Here is a 19,059-nt window from a genome sequence, read left to right on the forward strand (position 1 = left end):
GTTTTACTCAAGGTAACTGATTCTCCTTCATACAGATGAATGCTCTTTCAGGTAATAGTAACTGTGCAACTTTGAGCAAGTTGCTTAACCTCTCTGTGCCTTTTTTCTTCATCATACACTTTAAATGGATGTGTTTATTATACTGAAGTTTATTATATAAAAGGTTTTTTAAAAATCCACAAACCTACAGTTTAAATATATAAGGTCTTTCTTTCTTTTTCCTCTGCCTAACTTTTCTCAATTACAACATGGGGATCGCAGCAGTATCTACTTCATAGGGTTGTTATGAGAATTAATTGGATTAATGATGCAGACTTCTTAGAAAAGTACTTGGCACTTAGTAGCCACTTTGTAAGAATAGTTGTTAGTATTAATAGACTCACCAATCTAATAGAATCAGCAATTAGTAGAATCGCCAGAACTATCTATGTAATTTTGTTATTGGCCATTGTTAAGGGGATTTACTAGTTACCTAAAATGGAATACACTGATTTCCAGACTTATCTGGGCAAAGGCTTTCTGGAAAAGATAGTTTTATTATTTGAACCTATTCCATGTGTTTTAATTATTGTGTTTTTACTAAAATTATTCCAAGATAAACTATATACTTAAGCAGAGTTTACACAATGGAGATGTGATTATCAGATATTTTGACATAGGCTTTTTAATGTAGCTCTTTTGGTTTTTATGCAACCCAAACAATTAAACTCTCAGCCTGCGTTTATTATTAAGAAATGTGAAAGCCCTAGGGTGGGATATTATGTGATGATGAGGAGCTCAAGGATGAAGATAAGGTCAAGAGTGTCATTGGCAATATAAAACAGTAATTTATTTCTTGTCCCTGATGTGTGTGTGTGCTTGGTCATGTCTGACTCGGCGACGCTATGGACTATAGCCTGCCAGGCTCCTCTGTCTGTGGGATTTCCCAGGAGAGAATACTGGAGTGGGTTGCCATTTCCTTTTCCAAGGTATCTTTCTGACCCAAGGATCAAACCTGTGTCTCCTACATTTTAGGCAGATTCTTTACTGTCCGAGCCACAAGGGAAGTCATGAATTTATGTCTTGAGTCCTGTTACTGTGGAGGCATAATGGCAGCTTCATCAGTTCAACCACACAAAATGTCCTGTTTTTCTCAATAACTTAGGGGCATTATTCTGAACAACAGTTTTTATATTGTGCTAGAGACGTGGATACAGGTACACATAGTGTTTGTCAAGGGCCAGACCACTCAGCTTGACCACTCAGTAATTTACATACAATCTGATGAAATTCATTTCTGACTGCTGAGTGTTTAGCAGTGACACACTCATGTCCTCCTGATGTGCTGACCAGCCTTCCTTCCAACTTCCTTTCTGTCTGAAGTGGCTTATCTTGGGCTCTGAAGTTAGATAATCTGGGAGAGTCTCATCTCCATGTGACCTTAGATATCCACGTGACCTTGGGCAAGAAATAACACTTCTATGTTTCACATTTCTGACCTTTAAAATGAGCATATAAGAGTTACTGCTTCATAGAATGGTGAGACTTCAATGGGATAAATAATGCAATCGTGTAAAATGCATAGCATAGTGAAAGGCTTTAATGGGCTACATTCCACCTCTCCTTCAGTCCCCCAGCTGCTGGGAGGGGGGTGGGTACTGGTCCATGACCTGTTAGGAACCAGGCTGCACAGGAGGTGAGCAGTGGTTGAGCAAGTGAAGCTTCATCTATATTTACAGCTGCTCCCCATCGCTCACATGACCACCTGAACTCCGCCTCCTATCAGATCGGCGGCATTAGATTCTCATTGAAGTGCTCACCCTTCTGTGAGATTCTCATTGAAGTGCTCACCCTTCTGTGAATTGTTGTTTATCTGTCACTGGTTAGGTTTTTTTTACCCAAATGCCTCTTGGGTTCTAATCAATAGAGACCAAAGTCAAGAGACTGAATTGCAAAAGAAAATTTCTGCCTATTAGACTTACAGGCAGGGCCATTTTGAAATTAAGTACTTAAAAAAAATATCTTTTTCCCCACTTGATGCATAGGTTACAAAACGACTTTTTTTTCACGTGTAATAGAAAGAGTTATACTTTGTTAAGAGTCATTGCATGCAGACCTATTCCCAGACCTCTAAATGTTGTAAATATTTTAATTTTATGTTTGAAGGTGAAGGCAGAAGTTGGAGATGTTAGTATTTTAGTAAATAACGCTGGTGTAGTCTACACATCAGACTTGTTCGCTACACAAGACCCTCAGATTGAAAAGACTTTTGAAGTTAATATCCTTGCACATTTCTGGGTAAGTATGATTTCTTTTACCAAAACAATCCCTTTTGTGTAACCCAAGGATTAAGTTTAAAGTGAAGCTTTCAGCAGACATAAGGTTGAATCAAATCAATACTGACATTTTCTCCAGATACCGAGAATAACATTATGTTCAGTTCAGTTCAGTTCAGTTGCTCAGTCATGTCGGACTCTGTGACCCCATGAATCGAAGCACGCCAGGCCTTCTTGTCCATCACCAACTCCTGGAGTTCACTCAGACTCACGTCCATCGAGTCAGTGACGCCATCCAGCCATCTCATCCTCTGTCATCCCCTTCTCTTTCTGCCCCCAATCCCTCCTAGCATCAGTCCTTTCCAGTGAGTCAACTCTTCGCATGAGGTGGCCAAAGTACTGGAGTTTGAGCTTTAGCATCATTCCTTCCAAAGAACACCCAGGGCTGATCTCCTTCAGAATGGACTGGTTGGATGTCCTTGCAGTCCAAGGAACTCTCAAGAGTCTTCTCCAACACCACAGTTCAAAAGCATCAATTCTTCGGCACTCAGCCTTCTTCACAGTCCAACTCTCACATCCAAAGAAATCATTTTACATCCTGTGGCCAAATCCTATCAATCATTCTTCCCTTCCCTCAAAAAATGTGAATAATATGAATTAATAATAAGAATAAACTTTAGGTGTTATGTATGTTTTAATTCTAAGCTAGATTTTTACATTTCTGTGTGATGTGTTTAGAGATGAGGGAGGGATTAGAGATTATCTGAGTCATTTTCTGTGATTCTATAAAAGGTGAACCCAGTTTACCTGTTTATTTTCACAAGACTCAGGCCTTATATTATTTCCTGGTTCCAAAATTGCAAACTTTATCAGGAACTTCACCATTCAAGATCTTAAATGGTGAGAGAGAGAGAGAGAGAATGAGAGAGAGAGTCTAAATGCTGGTCAAATAGCCATTACATAAAAGAGCCCCTTAAAGATTTCTTGGATGTGAGTTTGGGATGAGTAATCTCAGAATGTAAATTGGTATAGTCACTGTAGAAAATAGTATGTAACTGCCTTAAGAAACAAAAAAGAGAGCTTCCATATGACCCAGCCATCCCACTCCCAGGTATATGTGCAGAAAAAATGAAAACTCTAATTCAAAAAGGTACATATACCCCAGTGTTCATAGAAGCATCATTTATAATACCCAAGACATGGGAACAACCCAAGTGCCCAGCAACACACAATTGAGACTTAGAAGGTGTAGCAAATATGTATACAATGGAAATTTACTCAGCCATAAAAGGAATAAAATATTTCCATTTGCAACAAAATGGATGGACCTAGAGAATATATTTAGTGAAGTAGATCAGATAGAGAGAGACAAATATATGATACCCTTTACATATGGAAAATAAAAAATAATACAAATTAATCTATATACAAAACAGAAACAGACTCACAGACACAGAAAAACTTACGGTTATCAACGGGGGAGGGAAGGGAAAGGGACAAATTAGGAGTCTGGGATTAACAAACTGCTAGACATAAAACAGATAAGCAACAAGGATCTACTGTATAGCACAGGGGATTATATTTAATACCTCATAATAAACCATAATGGAAAATAATATGAAAGTATATATATATATATATAAAACTGAATCACTTTGCTGTGCACCGGAAGCTAATACAATATTGTAAATCAACTTTACTTCAGTTTAGAAGAAGGGATATTGGGGTTGGTGAAAGTGCAGTATTGTTTCATTTTATTAGTCCCAAGTTATTGACATCCATTTTTTATGTTTTTATGCCTTAAAAGTTTGTGTCTTTCTGAAAATGTGTTTTTTTCTGAATCCCCAGCATACAGTAGGTGCTCAATAAATATCTATTTTGTATAAAAGCATTCAGTGACTGTTGCAAGATTTTTGTCACTTCAGTATTTTGGTGACATAACCAAACTCTTTTCTAACAATTTCACCTTAAATGTAAAATTTTCAATAACTCTAGATATTATACTTGTTCAATATATGAGATGAGACAAGACATCAGTGATGGAAGGTGGAGGAACTGGAGACATAAGAAATTAACAATTTAATTGAGATGGATTCTCAAAGCTTTTAGTGTTCATTGTATCATTTAGCTTTTCTAATCTGGGCATCCTATCTGCAGTAGGTTGCCACATTTGTTTTTTTCTCCTATGAAAATTAATCTAGGTTTTTTTCATTGATGAAATGTTATGAACAATGTTAAAATACACCTTCATTTAGAAATATTCCCACTGGGTTTGCAAATCAGAAATAATTTTTTTTCTCTTAATAAAAACATTTCTAGACTACAAAGGCATTTCTTCCTGAGATGATGAAGAATAATCATGGCCATATTGTCACTGTGGCTTCAGCAGCTGGGCATACTGGGGTCCCCTTCTTACTGGCTTACTGGTATGTGAACATGTGTTTTTTCATTGGTTCCTGTGCTTAACTTGAGTGTGATTTCTTGAGTGTAATGAGGACTATTGTTAACAATGATAGGCTTTCCTGGTGTCTCACATGGTAAAGAATCTGCCTGCAGTGCAAAAGACCTGATTTCAATCTCTGGGTTGGGAAGATCCCCTGGAGAAGGGAATGGCAACCCACTCTAGTATTCTTGCCTGGAGAATTCCATGGACAGAGGAGCCTGGCAGTCTTCAGTCCATGGGGGGCACAAAAGAGTCAGACACAACTGAGCAAGTAACACACAGACTTCCAGTGTTGCTGAAATAAGCAGAAGGAGTTGCACAAAGTCTCTTGCACAACAGCCTTATCAATCATTAATCCTCTCCTAGGCTGACCGTTTGAGAGGTGGCTACAGGGAAATTATCCAATAGGAAGCCAAGTGCTTCAAGCATTTCTCATCCCTTTTAGCAGCAAGGAATTAAAATGAGGGCAGGATTTTTACAAGATGAGAAAAGTTAATATTAATCATTTTAATAAAGTAATTTTGGGGAAACTAACCATTAGAAAGAGAGAATATAATCTGGGATTCCAAATTAAAAACATCCAGACAATGAAATTGTTGTAAAAGTGAATTTTAATAGTTCTTCTAAAAACCCATGCTATTGTAGTAACTAAGAAGTTACTATAACAAGTAGAGCACAGTAATGGTGTGCTCCCCCATGTGGAGAATGGATCTGTGAGGTCATGATAGCCATGGTCATCCTACTGGTTGCAGGCACCCTGTTAGCTGTTAGCTGTTTCTGTATGTTAACAAATTATCACCCTTTAATGTTGAATTATGACCGTGCAGGTAAATAGATATTGCTCAAATTTGTTTTCTACCAAACAAATGTGCTCTTTTGGAATGAAGTATCTAAATTTTAGAAGTAACACAGATGTAGTTGTAAATGTAGCCATAGATATGTGCATAAATATGGGATTTCCCTGATAGCTCAGTTGGCAAAGAATCTGCCTGCAATGCAGGAAACCCTGGTTCAATTCCTGGGTTTGGAAGATCCGATGGAGAAGGGATAGGCTACCCACTTCAGTATTCTTGGGCTTCCCTTGTGGCTCACCTGGTAAAGAATCTACCCGCAATGCAGGAGACCTGGGTTCGATCCCTGAGTTGGGAAGATCCCCTGGAGAAAGGAAAGGCTATCCACTTCAGTATTCTGGCCTGGAGAATTCCATGGACTGTGTGTCCATGGGGTCACAAAGAGTCAGACACAACTGAACGACTTTCACTTCACTTCACTTCAGGCTCTGGTGGATAACTTATTTTCTTATGACATATAAACATATGAGTCTAGCAGCAGAACCTGAAACTATCTTTCATCAAGGGAGTGCTGCTGCTGATGCTAAGTCGCTTCAGTCGTGTCCGACTCTGTGCGACCCCATAGACGGCAGCCCACCAGGCTTCCCGTCCCTGGGATTCTCCAGGCAAGAACACTGGAGTGGGTTGCCATTTCCTTCTCCAATGCATGAAAGGGAAAAGTGAAAGTGAAGTCACTCAGTCATGTCCGACTCTTAGCGACCCCATGGACTGCAGCCTACCAGGCTCCTCGGTCCATAGGATTTTCCAGGCAAGAGACTGGAGTGGGGTGCCATCGCCTTCTCCAGCTAGGGGCTAATTACTTCAAAAGAGACAGTATGCAGTCTAGGCACAATAGACCTGTCCTGTGACTGCTTTAGCAGTATTTCATCTTTTTTTAAAAAAACTCAAGTCAAGGTTATATTTATTTCTAAAACTATTAGAAAATAAATATATACCAACAGAGAAAGAAAGAAATGTAGATGAACAACAGAACAAAATAAAAATCACTTCTCTTGCCATTGCCTAAGAACAACCAAGCAGTCTGTGGATATGGTTAGACTAATTTTGCAAATTTGTTTGTTCTTTTTGTTCATCTATAAACTCTAGCTGATATATTTTGTCAATTCATATAGTCAACTTATAAGCATGAAAGTTACCAGTATGGAAAGATATGCCAAAATTGAGTACTAATCATTAGCTTATAATGGAATGTTATCCAAAAGAATAATTTGGAATATGAAAATATTAATTAAGGTTATTGATAGTAAGAAGAAATTTAGTGGGCTTTCCTGCTGGCTCAGATGATAAAGAATCTGCCTGCAATGCAGGAGACCTGGGTTCAATCCCTGGGTCAGGAAGATCCCCTGGAGAAGGGAATGGCTGCCCACTCCAGTATTCTTGCATAGAGAATTCCATGGACAGAGGAGCCTGGCGGGCTACAGTCCATGGGCTCACAGAGTCAGACACGATTGAGCAACTAATGCTTTCACACACACAAAGTGCAGTAAAAAATCCACTCACTGTTAGCTTTTATATATATATATCTAAACACAAGTTCATTCTGAAGTTCAAAAATATAAAATTCCTTCAACACACGCAAGATCATTATGAGTTTTAATATATTTCTGCACTTTTGGTTCACTTCAGAAAAATCAGAAAAAACAGTTTAGTAGAAGAGAAAAGAAGAATATTTATTGATAATCTCACCACACAGAAATAACCATGATGAGTGTTTCTTATCATTTTTTAGGACTTTTTAATGTAGAAATACAGTCATACCTTGAAAAAGATATACATACGTAATCTTTTTTTTTAAAGTGAACATTTTGCATTTTAAATATATATATGCAACGTCATTTTCAGTTTTTGTTGGATAATTTATTTTTCCAGATTCTTTCAGTTGCAAGGAACACAAAATGTATACTGCCTCAGACCAAAAGAGGAGAAATCTTATGCAGGCTCTGTATTGCCAAGAATGGCTACCAGCCTTGCTGGAATAATATCTTCTCAACTCCCAAGTCTAGCAGCAGTGGGGAAAAGCCATACCTCCCAGTGTTCTAGTCCTGGAGTTCACTCTTAACTAGACCAACGTGGATCCAACTGCTGAACTAGGGTGTAAGCCAGCAAAATCAAAGCCATCTTAGCAGTATGAGGGAATATGAATGCTGACAGAGGCAAAAACAGCCTCTGTCCACTACAGACATTTTCAGCTCTTTCCAACTATTTGCCTTCATGAACCGGATACCCCAGGGACTATCCTTGACTATACATCTTTGGAAACATGATTGTTTATTTCCTTGGGATAAGTAATTAAAAGAGAAATTACTGACTCTAAGAGCATAGCATAGATAGATAGATAGTTAGATAGAATTTTTTTTTTTTTTTTTTTGGCTGTTAGCTCGTGGCATGTGGATCTTTGTTCCCCAGCAAGGGATTAAACCCGCACCCCATGCAGTGGAAGCACAGAGTCTTAACCACTGGACTGCCAGAGAAGTGTCAAGCATGGCATATTTTTTTAATGAATTTTATACCTTTTGCCAAATTGTCTTCCAGAAAATGCTGCCAACTAACCTGTACTTCGGAAAACTGCCATTTAGCCTATACTTCGGAAATTCTGTTGAAAGTTCTCTCACTTTTTTTTCTTAAAGCTGAGACATATGACTTAAAAATATTTCCAGTCCAATTCTATAAAATGAAAGTATTTTGTACATTGAAAACAACTCAAACAAAAAATTTCCTACTATTCTTACTGTTACTCCTAGGCACAACTTTTATCTTGTATTTATTTTGTATTTATCTTGTATTTTGTATTTATCTTATATTTATTTTGTATTTATATTAATTACCCCTGAAAGGATAAAACATTTCATATACATATATCTATTGGTTTTGGGGGGCTTCCCAGGTGTCACTAGTGGTAAAGAACCTGCCTACCAGTGCAGGAGATGTAAGAGATGCATTCGATCCCTGGGAAGATCCCTTGGAGCAGGGCATGGCAATCCACTCCAGTGTTCTTGCCTGGCAGGCTACAGTCCATAGAGTCGCACAGAGTTGGACAGTCGACTGAAGTGACTTAGCACTCATACACATTGGTGTTTTTATTTTGTAAATTTTCTGCTAATGCTCTTAGGTATTTATCCATTAGAATATTGTCTTATTCATTTGACTTCCTCAGTGGCTCAGTGGTAAAGAACCCACCTGCAAATGCAGGAGATGTGGGTTCGATCCCTGAGTTAGGGATTTTGCCCTGGCTAGAAGGGAATGTCAACCCAATCCAGTATTCTTGCCTGGACAGAGGAGCCTGGCAGGCTACAATCCATGGGATCGTAAAATGGGTCAGACATGACTGAGCATGTTCATTCATTTATAAAAATTGTCGTTTATTCTCCTAATTCTTACGTCACCCTAATCCTTGTCCTATAAGTTGCAAATGCTTTACCAGTTTGTCATTTACCTCTTAACTTGGTTGTTGTTGTTTTTGTTTAGTCACTAAGTCAATTTCCCAGGCAAGAATACTGGAGTGGGTTGTCATGTCCTTCTCCAGGGGGTCTTCCCCACCCAGGGATGAAACCCGCGTCTCTTACGTCTCCTGCACTGGCAGGCAGATTCGTTACCGCTAGTGCCACCTGGGCAGCCGCTAGCTTGGCTCGGAGCTGATATAAGTTTCGACTATATCATATTAGAGGTCTGATTTGCTGCCCAAATTTAAAGCCTAATTCCACCACTTTGTTTTTTGTCTTTGGTCAAGTTCTATAATTCCACCTCTACCTAAGTTTCTCTTTTGGGAAATGGATATCATAATAGTATCAGTTTCACAGAATTGTTGTTAAGGGATTAAATCAAATAATTCATCTGAATAACTGAGGTCAGTGTCTGGCATATAGTAATCAATTTTAGGTACGATTATTTTTGTTTCTGTTGTGTACAGAAGATTTACATTTTATGTAATTGAATCTAGCAATCTTTCTTTTAACCCTTCAATAAATGTCTAAGCTTCAGGAAAAAAAGGATAAAAGAGAACTCTCCACAGCTTTCTGTTTTCCAAAGCACAGGTTAATTGGCAAGAATTTGCTTTGTATAATTGCTAATCTGTACAGGCTTAGAGAAAATCAATCTATCTAGTAATTAATGGTACTGAATTATACACTTAAACATAATTAAAATTGTAAATTTTATATTAAAAATATTTTGTATAATTTTTAAATTAATAAAATAATATTCTAAAACCCATTGAATTGTATTCCTAAGTGAGTGAATTATATGGTATGTGATTTTATTTTTCAGTAATACTACTTTCTCTAAAAGCCTAGTTGGAAAACTAATGTCCATTTAAAATATGGGAAATTTCCCTTCTCTTTCCAAATGAAGGCACTATGATGATAAGAATTGCTTTACATTTTGATTTATTCACTTGAAAAATATTTACTGAGCACCTATTATAGGCCAAGCACTGTGCCAAGCTCTGGGGATTCACTGGAGACCATAACAGTCATAGAGATTATTATAGTGAAGGTATGGGGTCAGACATTTAAAAAATTCATCCAAATGAATATTTAATTACAAATTCAAGATGTGCTTCATGGAAAACTGAAGATTACTGTATAATGGGGAAATAATTTAGACTAGGGTTTCGGAAATGCATATTTGAGGAAGTCAAGCTAAGACTTAAAGGAAGAACAGGACTTATCCAGGAGAATTTCCCAATAAATTCCATGACATGTTGTAGTAAATAATGAACAGCTTATAGTGACATTACATTTTAGGGAAACAGCAACAACAAAAACAAACACCCTACCAATTTTCTTAATAAGACATTTAAGCCTACTCAGTTCTCTGATAAATGCTGAGATGCAGTAAATGCTTCTTAGACTTAGTTGTTATTTATTGTTTTAGTTGCTAGTGGTGTCTGACTCTTTTGCAACCCCCTGGACTGTAGCCTGCCAGGCTCCTCTGTCCATGGAATTTTCCAGGCAAGAATGCTGGAGTGGGTTGCCATTTCCTTCTCCAGGAGGTCTTCCCAACCCAGGGATCGAACCCACGTCTCTTGCATTGGCAGACGAGTTCTTCAGTGCTGAGCCACCTGGGAAGCCCTCTGAGACTTTACTGTGCCTATCAGTTTGCCCGAGGGTCATCCAGAATGCAGATTCTAATTCAGCAGGTCCTGGCCAGGCCTGAGATTCAGATGTTGCCCATGCTGTTTGGCAGAGCATCACACTTAGCTAAGGAAAACAGACATCTGAGTTAAATAGATGTAGCCGCTTTCTTGAATTATTTTATGAACTCTGTTTATTTTCAGTTCAAGCAAGTTTGCTGCTGTTGGATTTCATAAAGCTCTGACTGAAGAATTGAGTGCCTTAGAAAGAACCGGAGTCAAAACAACATGTCTCTGCCCTAATTTCATTAACACCGGCTTCATCAAAAACCCAAGTACCAGGTAAGCTGAGGCAAAAATGGAGACAGAAGGATTGGTGGTTGCTATGAATATCAACCATTCTATAGGTTTTCCTAAGTATTTTAATCCTTAAAACTTCTCATATTCGAGGCCCTTAGCTCATGTCAGTTTCAGCTTCTGTAGACTATGGGAACATATACAGAAAGAGAGAGAATGTATATAAACAGATGTGAATGACACAGTGAAGTTACTTAGCCTTCCTTTTTTCTTCGCTTGGGTGGTGGTTCTCAGACTTCAGTACTTATACCTTTCTCTAGGAGTACTGGGAAGCATGCAGGGGTCCCACCCCCAGAGTTGTGCATTTCTTCATTTTGGTCGGGATAGAGTAATGGTGGGGCAGGGAGCCTGTATATTTAACAAGCATCATAATTAGTTCTTTTTTTAAAAATATTTATGCATTTACTTGGCTATGCTAGATCTTACTTGTGGCACATGGGATCTTCTTCCTTTGTTGCATCATGCAAACTCTTAGCTGTAGGATCTAGTTCCCTGATCCAGGATTGAACCCAGGCCCCTGCATTGGGAATTCAGAGTCTTAGCCACTGGATCTCTAGGAAAGTCCCACATCATAAGTAATTCTGATAGAGGTGACCAGTACCAGTGTTAAAAGAAAAAAAACCTTTCCTTTGATAATCTAGAGATCATCCTTCAAATAAGTTCAGTTCAGTTTGGTCTCTCAGTCGTGTCTGACTCTTTGCAACCCCATGGAACGCAGCACGCCAGGCCTGCCTGTCCATCACCAACTCCCGGAGTTTACCCAGACTCACGACCATTGAGTTGGTGATGCCATCCAATGATGTCATCCCTTCTCCTCCTGCCTTCAATCTTTCCCAGCATCAGGGTCTTTTCCAATGAGTCAGCTTTTCACATCAGGTGGCCAAAGTATTGGAGTTTCAGCTTCAACATCAGTCCTTCCAATGAACACTCAGGACTGATCTTTAGGATGGACTGGTTGGATCTCCTTGCAGTCCAAGGGTGGCTCAAGTGTCTTCTCCAACACCACGGTTCAAAAGCATCAATTCTTCTCCACTCAGTTTTCTTTATAGTCCAACTCTCACATCCATACATGACTACTGAAAAAACCATAGCCTTGACTAGACGGACCTTTGTTGACAAAATAATGTCTCTGCTTTTTAATATGCTGTCTAGGTTGGTCATAACTTTCCTTCCAAGGAGTAAACGTCTTTTAATTTCATGGCTGCAGTCACCATCTGCCGTGTTTTCGAGCCCCCCAAAATAAAGTCTGCCACTGTTTCCACTGTTTCCCCATCTATTTGCCATGAAGTGATGGGACCGGATGCCATAATGTTAGTTTTCTGAATGTTGAGCTTTAAGCCAACTTTTTCACTCTCCTCTTTCACCTTCATCAAGAGGCTCTTTAGTTCTTCACTTTCTGCTATAAGGGTGGTGTCATCTGCATATCTGAGGTTATTGATATTTCTCCCGGCAATCTTGATTCCAACTTGTGCTTCATCCAGCTCAGCATTTCTCATGATGTACTCTGCATACAAGTTAAATAAGCAGGGTGACAATATACAGCCTTGACATACTCCTTTTCCTATTTGGAACCAATCTGTTGTTTCATGTCCCGTTCTAACTGTTGCTTCCTGACCTGCATACATATTTCTCAAGAGGCAGGTCAGGTGGTCTGGTATTCCCATCTCTTTCAGAATTTTCCACAGTTTATTGTGATCCACACAGTCAAAGGCTTTGGCATAGTCAGTAAAGCAGAAATAGATGTTTTTCTGGAACTCTTTTGCTTTTTCCATGATCCAGCGGATGTTGACAATTTGATCTCTGGTTCCTCTGCCTTTTCTAAAACCAGCTTGAACATCTGGAAGTTCACGGTTCACGTTTTTCTGAAGCCTGGCTTGGAGAATTTGGAGCATTACTTTACTAGCTCCAAATTTACTCATCTCACTAGCTTTGTGAGATGAGTGCAATTGTGCAGTAGTTTGAGCATTCTTTGGCATTGCCTTTCTTTGGGATTGGAATGAAAACTGAACTTTTCCAGTCCTGTGGCCACTGCTGCCTCTTCCAAATTTGGTGACATATTGACTGCAGCACTTTCACAGCATCATCTTTTAGGATTTGACATAGCTCAACTGTTATTCCATCACCTCCGCTAGCTTTGTTCATAGTGATGCTTCTTAAGGCCCACTTGACGTCACATTCCAGGATGTCTGGCTCTAGGTGAGTGATCACACCATTGTGATTATCTGGGTTGTGAAGATCTTTTTTGTATAGTTCTTCTGTGTATTCTTGCCACCTCTTCTTAATATCTTCTGTTTCTGTTAGGTCCATACAATTTCTGTCCTTTATTGAGCCCATCTTTGCATGAAATGTTCCCTTGGTATCTAAGTTTCTTGAAGAGATGTCTAGTCTTTCCCATTCTATTGTTTTCCTCTATTTCTTTGCACTGATCACTGAGGAAGGCTTTCTTATCTCTCCTTGCTATTCTTTGGAACTCTGCATTCAGATGCTTATATCTTTCCTTTTCTCCTTTGCTTTTTGCTTCTCTTCTTTTCACAGCTATTTGTAAGGCCTCCTCAGACAGCCATTTTGCTTTTTTGCATTTCTTTTTCTTGGGGATGGTTTTGATCCCTGTCTCCTGTACAATGTCATGAACCTCCATCCATAGTTCACCACGCATTCTTTCAATCTAGTCCCTTAAATCTATTTCTCACTTCCACTGCATAATCGTAAGGGATTTGATGTAGGTCATACCTGAATGGTCTAGTGGTTTTCCTACTTTCTTCTATTTAAGTCTGAATTTGGCAATAAGGAGCTCATGATCTGAGCCACAGTGAGCTCCTGGTCTTGTTTTTGCTGACTGTATAGAGCTTCTCCATCTTTGGCTGCAAAGAATGTAATCAGTCTGATTTCGGTGTTGGCCATCTGGTGATGTCTGTGTGTAGAGTCTTCTCTTGTGTGGTTGGAAGAGGGTGTTTGCTATGACCAGTGCATTCCCTTGGCAAAACTCTACTAGCCTTTGCCCTGCTTCATTTTGTACTCCAAGGCCAAATTTTCCTATTACTCCATATGTTTCTTGACTTCCTACTTTTTCATTCCAGTCCCCTATAATGAAAAGGACATCTTTTTGGGTGTTAGTTCTAAAAGGTCTTGAAGGCTTCCCTGGTGGCTCAGACCATAAAGCGTCTGCCTGCAATGTGGGAGACCCAGGTTCAATCCCTGAGTCAGGAAGATCCCCTGGAGAAGGAAATGGCAACCCACTCCAGTATTCTTGCCTGGACAATTCCATGGACGGACAAGCCTTGTGGGCTCCAGTCCATGGGGTCGCAAAGAGTCGGACACAACTGAGCAACTTCACTTTCTAAAAGGTCTTGTAGGTCTTCAGAGAACCGTTCAACTTCAGCTTCTTCAGCGTTACTGGTTGGGGCATAGACTTGGATTACTGTGATATTGAATGCTTTGCCTTGGAAACGAACAGAGATCATTCTGTCGTTTTTGAGATTGCATCCAAGTACTGCATTTTGGTCTTTTTTGACCGTGATGGCTACTCCATTTCTTCTAAGGGATTCCTGCCTACAGTAGTAGATATAATGGTCATCTGAGTTCAATTTCACCCATTCCAGTCCATTTCAGTTCGTTGATTCCTTAAATGTCCACGTTCACTCTTGCCATCTCCTGTTTGACCACTTTCAGTTTGCCTTTATTCGTGAACCTAACATTCCAGGTTCCTATGCAATATTGCTCTTTACAGCATCAGATCTTGCTTCTATCACCAGTCACATCCACAGCTGGGTGTTGTTTTTGCTTTGGCTCCATCTCTTCATTATTTTTGGAGTTATTTCTCCACTGATGTCCAGTAGCATACTGGGCGTCTACCGACCTGGGGAGTTCCTCTTTCAGTATCCTATCATTTTACCTTTTCATACTGTTCATGGGGTTCTCAAGGCAAGAATACTGAAGTGGTTTGCCATTCCCTTCTCCAGTGGACCACATTCTGTCAGACCTCTCCACCATGACCCCTCCATCTTGGGTGGCCCTATGGTTAATGTGATTAGATTGGTTAGTTTTCTGTGATTATGGTTTCAGTCTGTCTGCCCTCTGATGCCCTCTCTCAGTGCCTACTGTCTTACTAGGGTTTCTCTTATCTTGGATTGGGGTATCTCCTCACGGCCACCACTATTGACCTTGGATGTGGGGTATCTCCTTTTGGCCACTCCAGTGCCGCCCAAAATTAGTAACAGATCAGAATCTTTTCAAAATAAGTACCAGATCAAAATCTTTTCTTGGTTAGAAAATAAAATTACAAAGGATTGGCACTGAGGTTAATTTTTAATGTTTCCTGTCTTTGAGAATAGCTTTAATATTTTTGTAAACATGATGGTTACTTTAAAAAAAATTCCGACATACAGAAAAATACAAATAAATTTTTTTTCCATTTCATTTAAACCTTCTATCCAGTGAAGACTATTTTTAACATTTTGAAGAACATTCTTTTGGACATCTCTTTGAAAATGAAAGTGATAGTAACGCAGTCGTGTCTGACTCTGTGATCCCATGGACCATAGCCCGCCAGGCTTCTTTGTCCATGGGATTCTCCAGGCAAGAATACTGGAGTGGGTTGCCATTTCCTTCTCCAGGGGATCTTTCTGACACAGGGATTGAACCCAGGTCTTCTGCATTGCAGGCAGATTCTTTACCATCTGAGCCACCAGGGAAGCACAGACATCTCTTTTTGTACAGATTAAATGTCTAAATTTCATATAACCAGCATATATTACACATGAGATTCTAGAAGCAGTAAGTAAACTGCTTGTTCCCTCAGCATTATGATTATAGACAACAAGTTATTAGTGTTGTTTAGCCACTAATTCATGTCCAACTCTTTGCGACCCCATGGACTGCAGCCCGCCAGGCTCCTTGGTCTATGGGATTCTCCAGGCAAGAATACTGGAGTGGGTTGCCTTCTCCAGGGGATCTCCCTGACCCAGGAATCAAATCCTCATTTCCTGCTTGGCAGGTGGATTCTTTACCACTGAGCCTCCCACGAAGCCCAAGGGCAGCAATACTGTATTTACAAAACTCAAAGTTGCTTAGAAGTTAGATTTTAAATGCTCCCATCACAAAACAGAAATAAATATGTAATGAGATAGAAGTATTACCTAATGCTAAGGTGGCAGTCATATAGCAATATATAAATATATCAAATCAACTAGTTGTACACAAACTTATATAATAGGTAAATTATATCTCAATAGGAAATAATTTTTTAAAGTTCACTGAAACTGAAAAGTATTCTCAAAGGTAGAGGAGAGTGTTTTATCCCCAAGATCAAGTTTGCCAATATTTAGACACTAAAATAATATAGTTGAGTCAAGCTTATCACTTACACTGTCTTTTAGCAGTTAAACACAGACATTGTATATATTTTTTCATTGTAATTGAATTTTTTACCCTTGCCCCCAGAATAAGCCTGAGGAAAGCTGGCATTCATGATGGCAAGGGTGACCTCTGCTGGTAAAACTCTGCTAATACAACTAAAAATAATTGGGACACTTGCCTTGGCGGGTGGTAAGGGGAAGTTTAAATAGAAGTCAACCTGATTCTAGCCTGATCGAGAATATAACCTGACTAAGGAAGGGTCTGAGGCTTGTCCTGCCACACGAATCCCCTTGAAGATAAGCTGATGTTAGAATGCCAAAGGTGAAGTTGGGTTTAATGTAGAAACTGAGTTTCAATTCAGATTCGGTTCAGTTCAGTCGCTCAGTCGTATTCAACTCTTTGCAACCCCATGGAACGCAGCACTCCAGGCCTCCCTGTCCATCACCAACTCCTGGAGTTTACTCAGACTCATGTCCATTGAGTTGGTGATGCCATCCAACCATCTCATCCTCTGTCGTTCCCTTCTCCTTCCGCCTTCAATCTTTCCCAGCATCAGGGTCTTTTCCAATGAGTCAGCTCTTTGCATCAGGTGGCCAAAGTACTGGAGTTTCAGCTTCAACATCAGTCTTTCCAAAGAATATTCAGGGCTGATTTCTTTTAGGATTCACTGGTTGGATCTCCTTGCAGTCCAAGAGACTCTTAAGAGTCTTCTCCAACACCACAGTTCAAAAGCATCAATTCTTCAGCATTCAGCTTTCTTTATAGTCCAACTCTCACATTCATACATGACTACTCGAAAAACCATAGCCTTGACTAGACAGACCTTGGTTGACAAAGTAATGTCTCTGCTTTTTAATATGCTATCTAGGTTGGTCATAGCTTTCCTTCCAAGGAGTAAGCGTCTTTTAATTTCATGGCTGCAGTCACCATCTGCAGTGATTTTGGAGCCCCAAATATAAAGTCTGCCACTGTTTCCACTGTTTCCCCATCTATTTCCCATGAAGTGATGGGACCAGATGCCATGATCTTCGTTTTCTGAATACTGAGCTTTAAGCCAGCTTTTTCACTCTCCTCTTTCACTTTCATCAAGAGGCTCTTTTGTCCTTCTTCACTTTCTGGCATAAGGGTGGTGTCATCTGCATATCTGAGGTTATTGATATTCCTCCCAGCAATCTTGATTCCAGCTTGTACTCATTCCAGCGTTTCTCATTATGTACTCTGCATACAAGTTAAATAAGCAGGGTGACAATATACAGCCTTGACATACTCCTTTTCCTATTTGGAACCAGTCTGTTGTTCCATGTCTAATTCTAACTGTTGCTTCCTGACCTGCATACAGATTTCTCATGAGGCAGATCAGGTGATCTGGTATTCGCATCTCTTTCAGAATTTTCCACAGTTTATTGTGATCCACACAAAGGCTTTGGCATAGTCAATAAAGCAGAAATAGATGTTTTTCTGGAACTCTCTTGCTTTTTCGATGATCCAACAGATGTTGGCAATTTGACCTCTGGTTCCTCTGCCTTTTCTAAAACCAGCTTGAACATCTGGAAGTTCATGGTTCATGTACTGTTGAAGACTTGCTTTGAGAATTTTGAGCATTACTTTTCTAGTGTGTGAGATGAGTGCAATTGTGCGGTAGTTTGAGCATTCTTTGGCATTGCCTTTCTTTGGGATTGGAATGAAAACTGACTTTTTCCAGTCCTGTGGCCACTGCTGCCTTTTCCAAATTTGGTGACATATTGACTGCAGCACTTTCACAGCATCATCTTTTAGGATTTGACATAGCTCAACTGGAATTCTATCACCTCCACTAGCTTTGTTCATAGTGATACTTCCTAAGGCCCACTTGACTTCACATTCCAGGATGTCTGGCTCTAGGTGAGTGATCACACCATCGTGATTATCTGTGTCGTGAAGATCTTTTTTGTACAGTTCTTCTGTGTATTCTTGCCACCTCTTCTTAATATCTTCTGCTTCTGTTAGGTGCATACCATTTCTGTCCTTTATTGAGCCCATCTTTGCATGAAATGTTCCCTTGGTATCTCTAATTTTCTTGAAGAGATGTCTAGTCTTTTCCATTCTATTGTTTTCCTCTATTTCTTTGCACTGATCACTGAGGAAGGCTTTCTTATCTCCTTGCTATTCTTTGGAACTGTGCATTCAAATGGGTATATTTTTCCTTTTCTCCTGTGCTTTTTGCTTCTCTTCTTTTCACAGCCATTTGTAAGGCCTCCCCAGACAGCCATTTTGCTTTTTTGCATTTCTTTTTCTTGGGGATGGTTTTGATTCCTGTCTCCTGTATAATGTCACGAACCTCCATCCATAATTCATCAGGCACTCTATCAGATCTAGTCCCTTAAATCTATTTCTTACTTCCACTGTATAATCATAAGGAATTTGACTTAGGTCATACCTGAATAGTCTAGTGGTTTTCCTACTTTCTTCAACTTAAGTCTGAATTTGGCAATAAGGAGTTTATGATCTGAGCCACAGTCAGCTCCCACTCTTGTTTTTGCTGACCTTGGCTGCAAAGAATATAATCAATATGATTTCAGCGTTGACCATCTAGTGATATCCATGTGTAGATTCTTCTGTGTTTTTAGAAGAGGATGTTTGCTATGACCAGTGTGTTCTCTTGGCAAAACTCTGCTAGCCTTTGCCCTACTTCATTCTGTATTCCAAGGCCAAATTTGCCTGTTACTCCAGATGTTTCTTGATTTCCTA

At 39.5% G+C, this 19,059-nt stretch overlaps 1 protein-coding gene across 2 annotated transcripts in view; it reads left to right on the top strand.

The window, feature by feature from the left end:
* HSD17B11 (hydroxysteroid 17-beta dehydrogenase 11) overlaps nucleotides 1–19,059 on the top strand; it is a 47,501-nt gene that overhangs the window by 11,969 nt on the left and 16,473 nt on the right. For both annotated transcript variants that reach the window (XM_025289740.3, XM_006055386.4), the window contains exons 3-5: nucleotides 2,146–2,277; nucleotides 4,575–4,681; nucleotides 10,825–10,962. In XM_025289740.3, coding sequence (XP_025145525.1) covers nucleotides 2,146–2,277; nucleotides 4,575–4,681; nucleotides 10,825–10,962 — 377 coding nt within the window. The remainder of the gene's footprint in view (nucleotides 1–2,145; nucleotides 2,278–4,574; nucleotides 4,682–10,824; nucleotides 10,963–19,059) is intronic.

Source organism: Bubalus bubalis, chromosome 7, assembly GCF_019923935.1.
Source record: "Bubalus bubalis isolate 160015118507 breed Murrah chromosome 7, NDDB_SH_1, whole genome shotgun sequence".
Classification (NCBI taxonomy): Eukaryota; Metazoa; Chordata; class Mammalia; order Artiodactyla; family Bovidae; genus Bubalus; species Bubalus bubalis.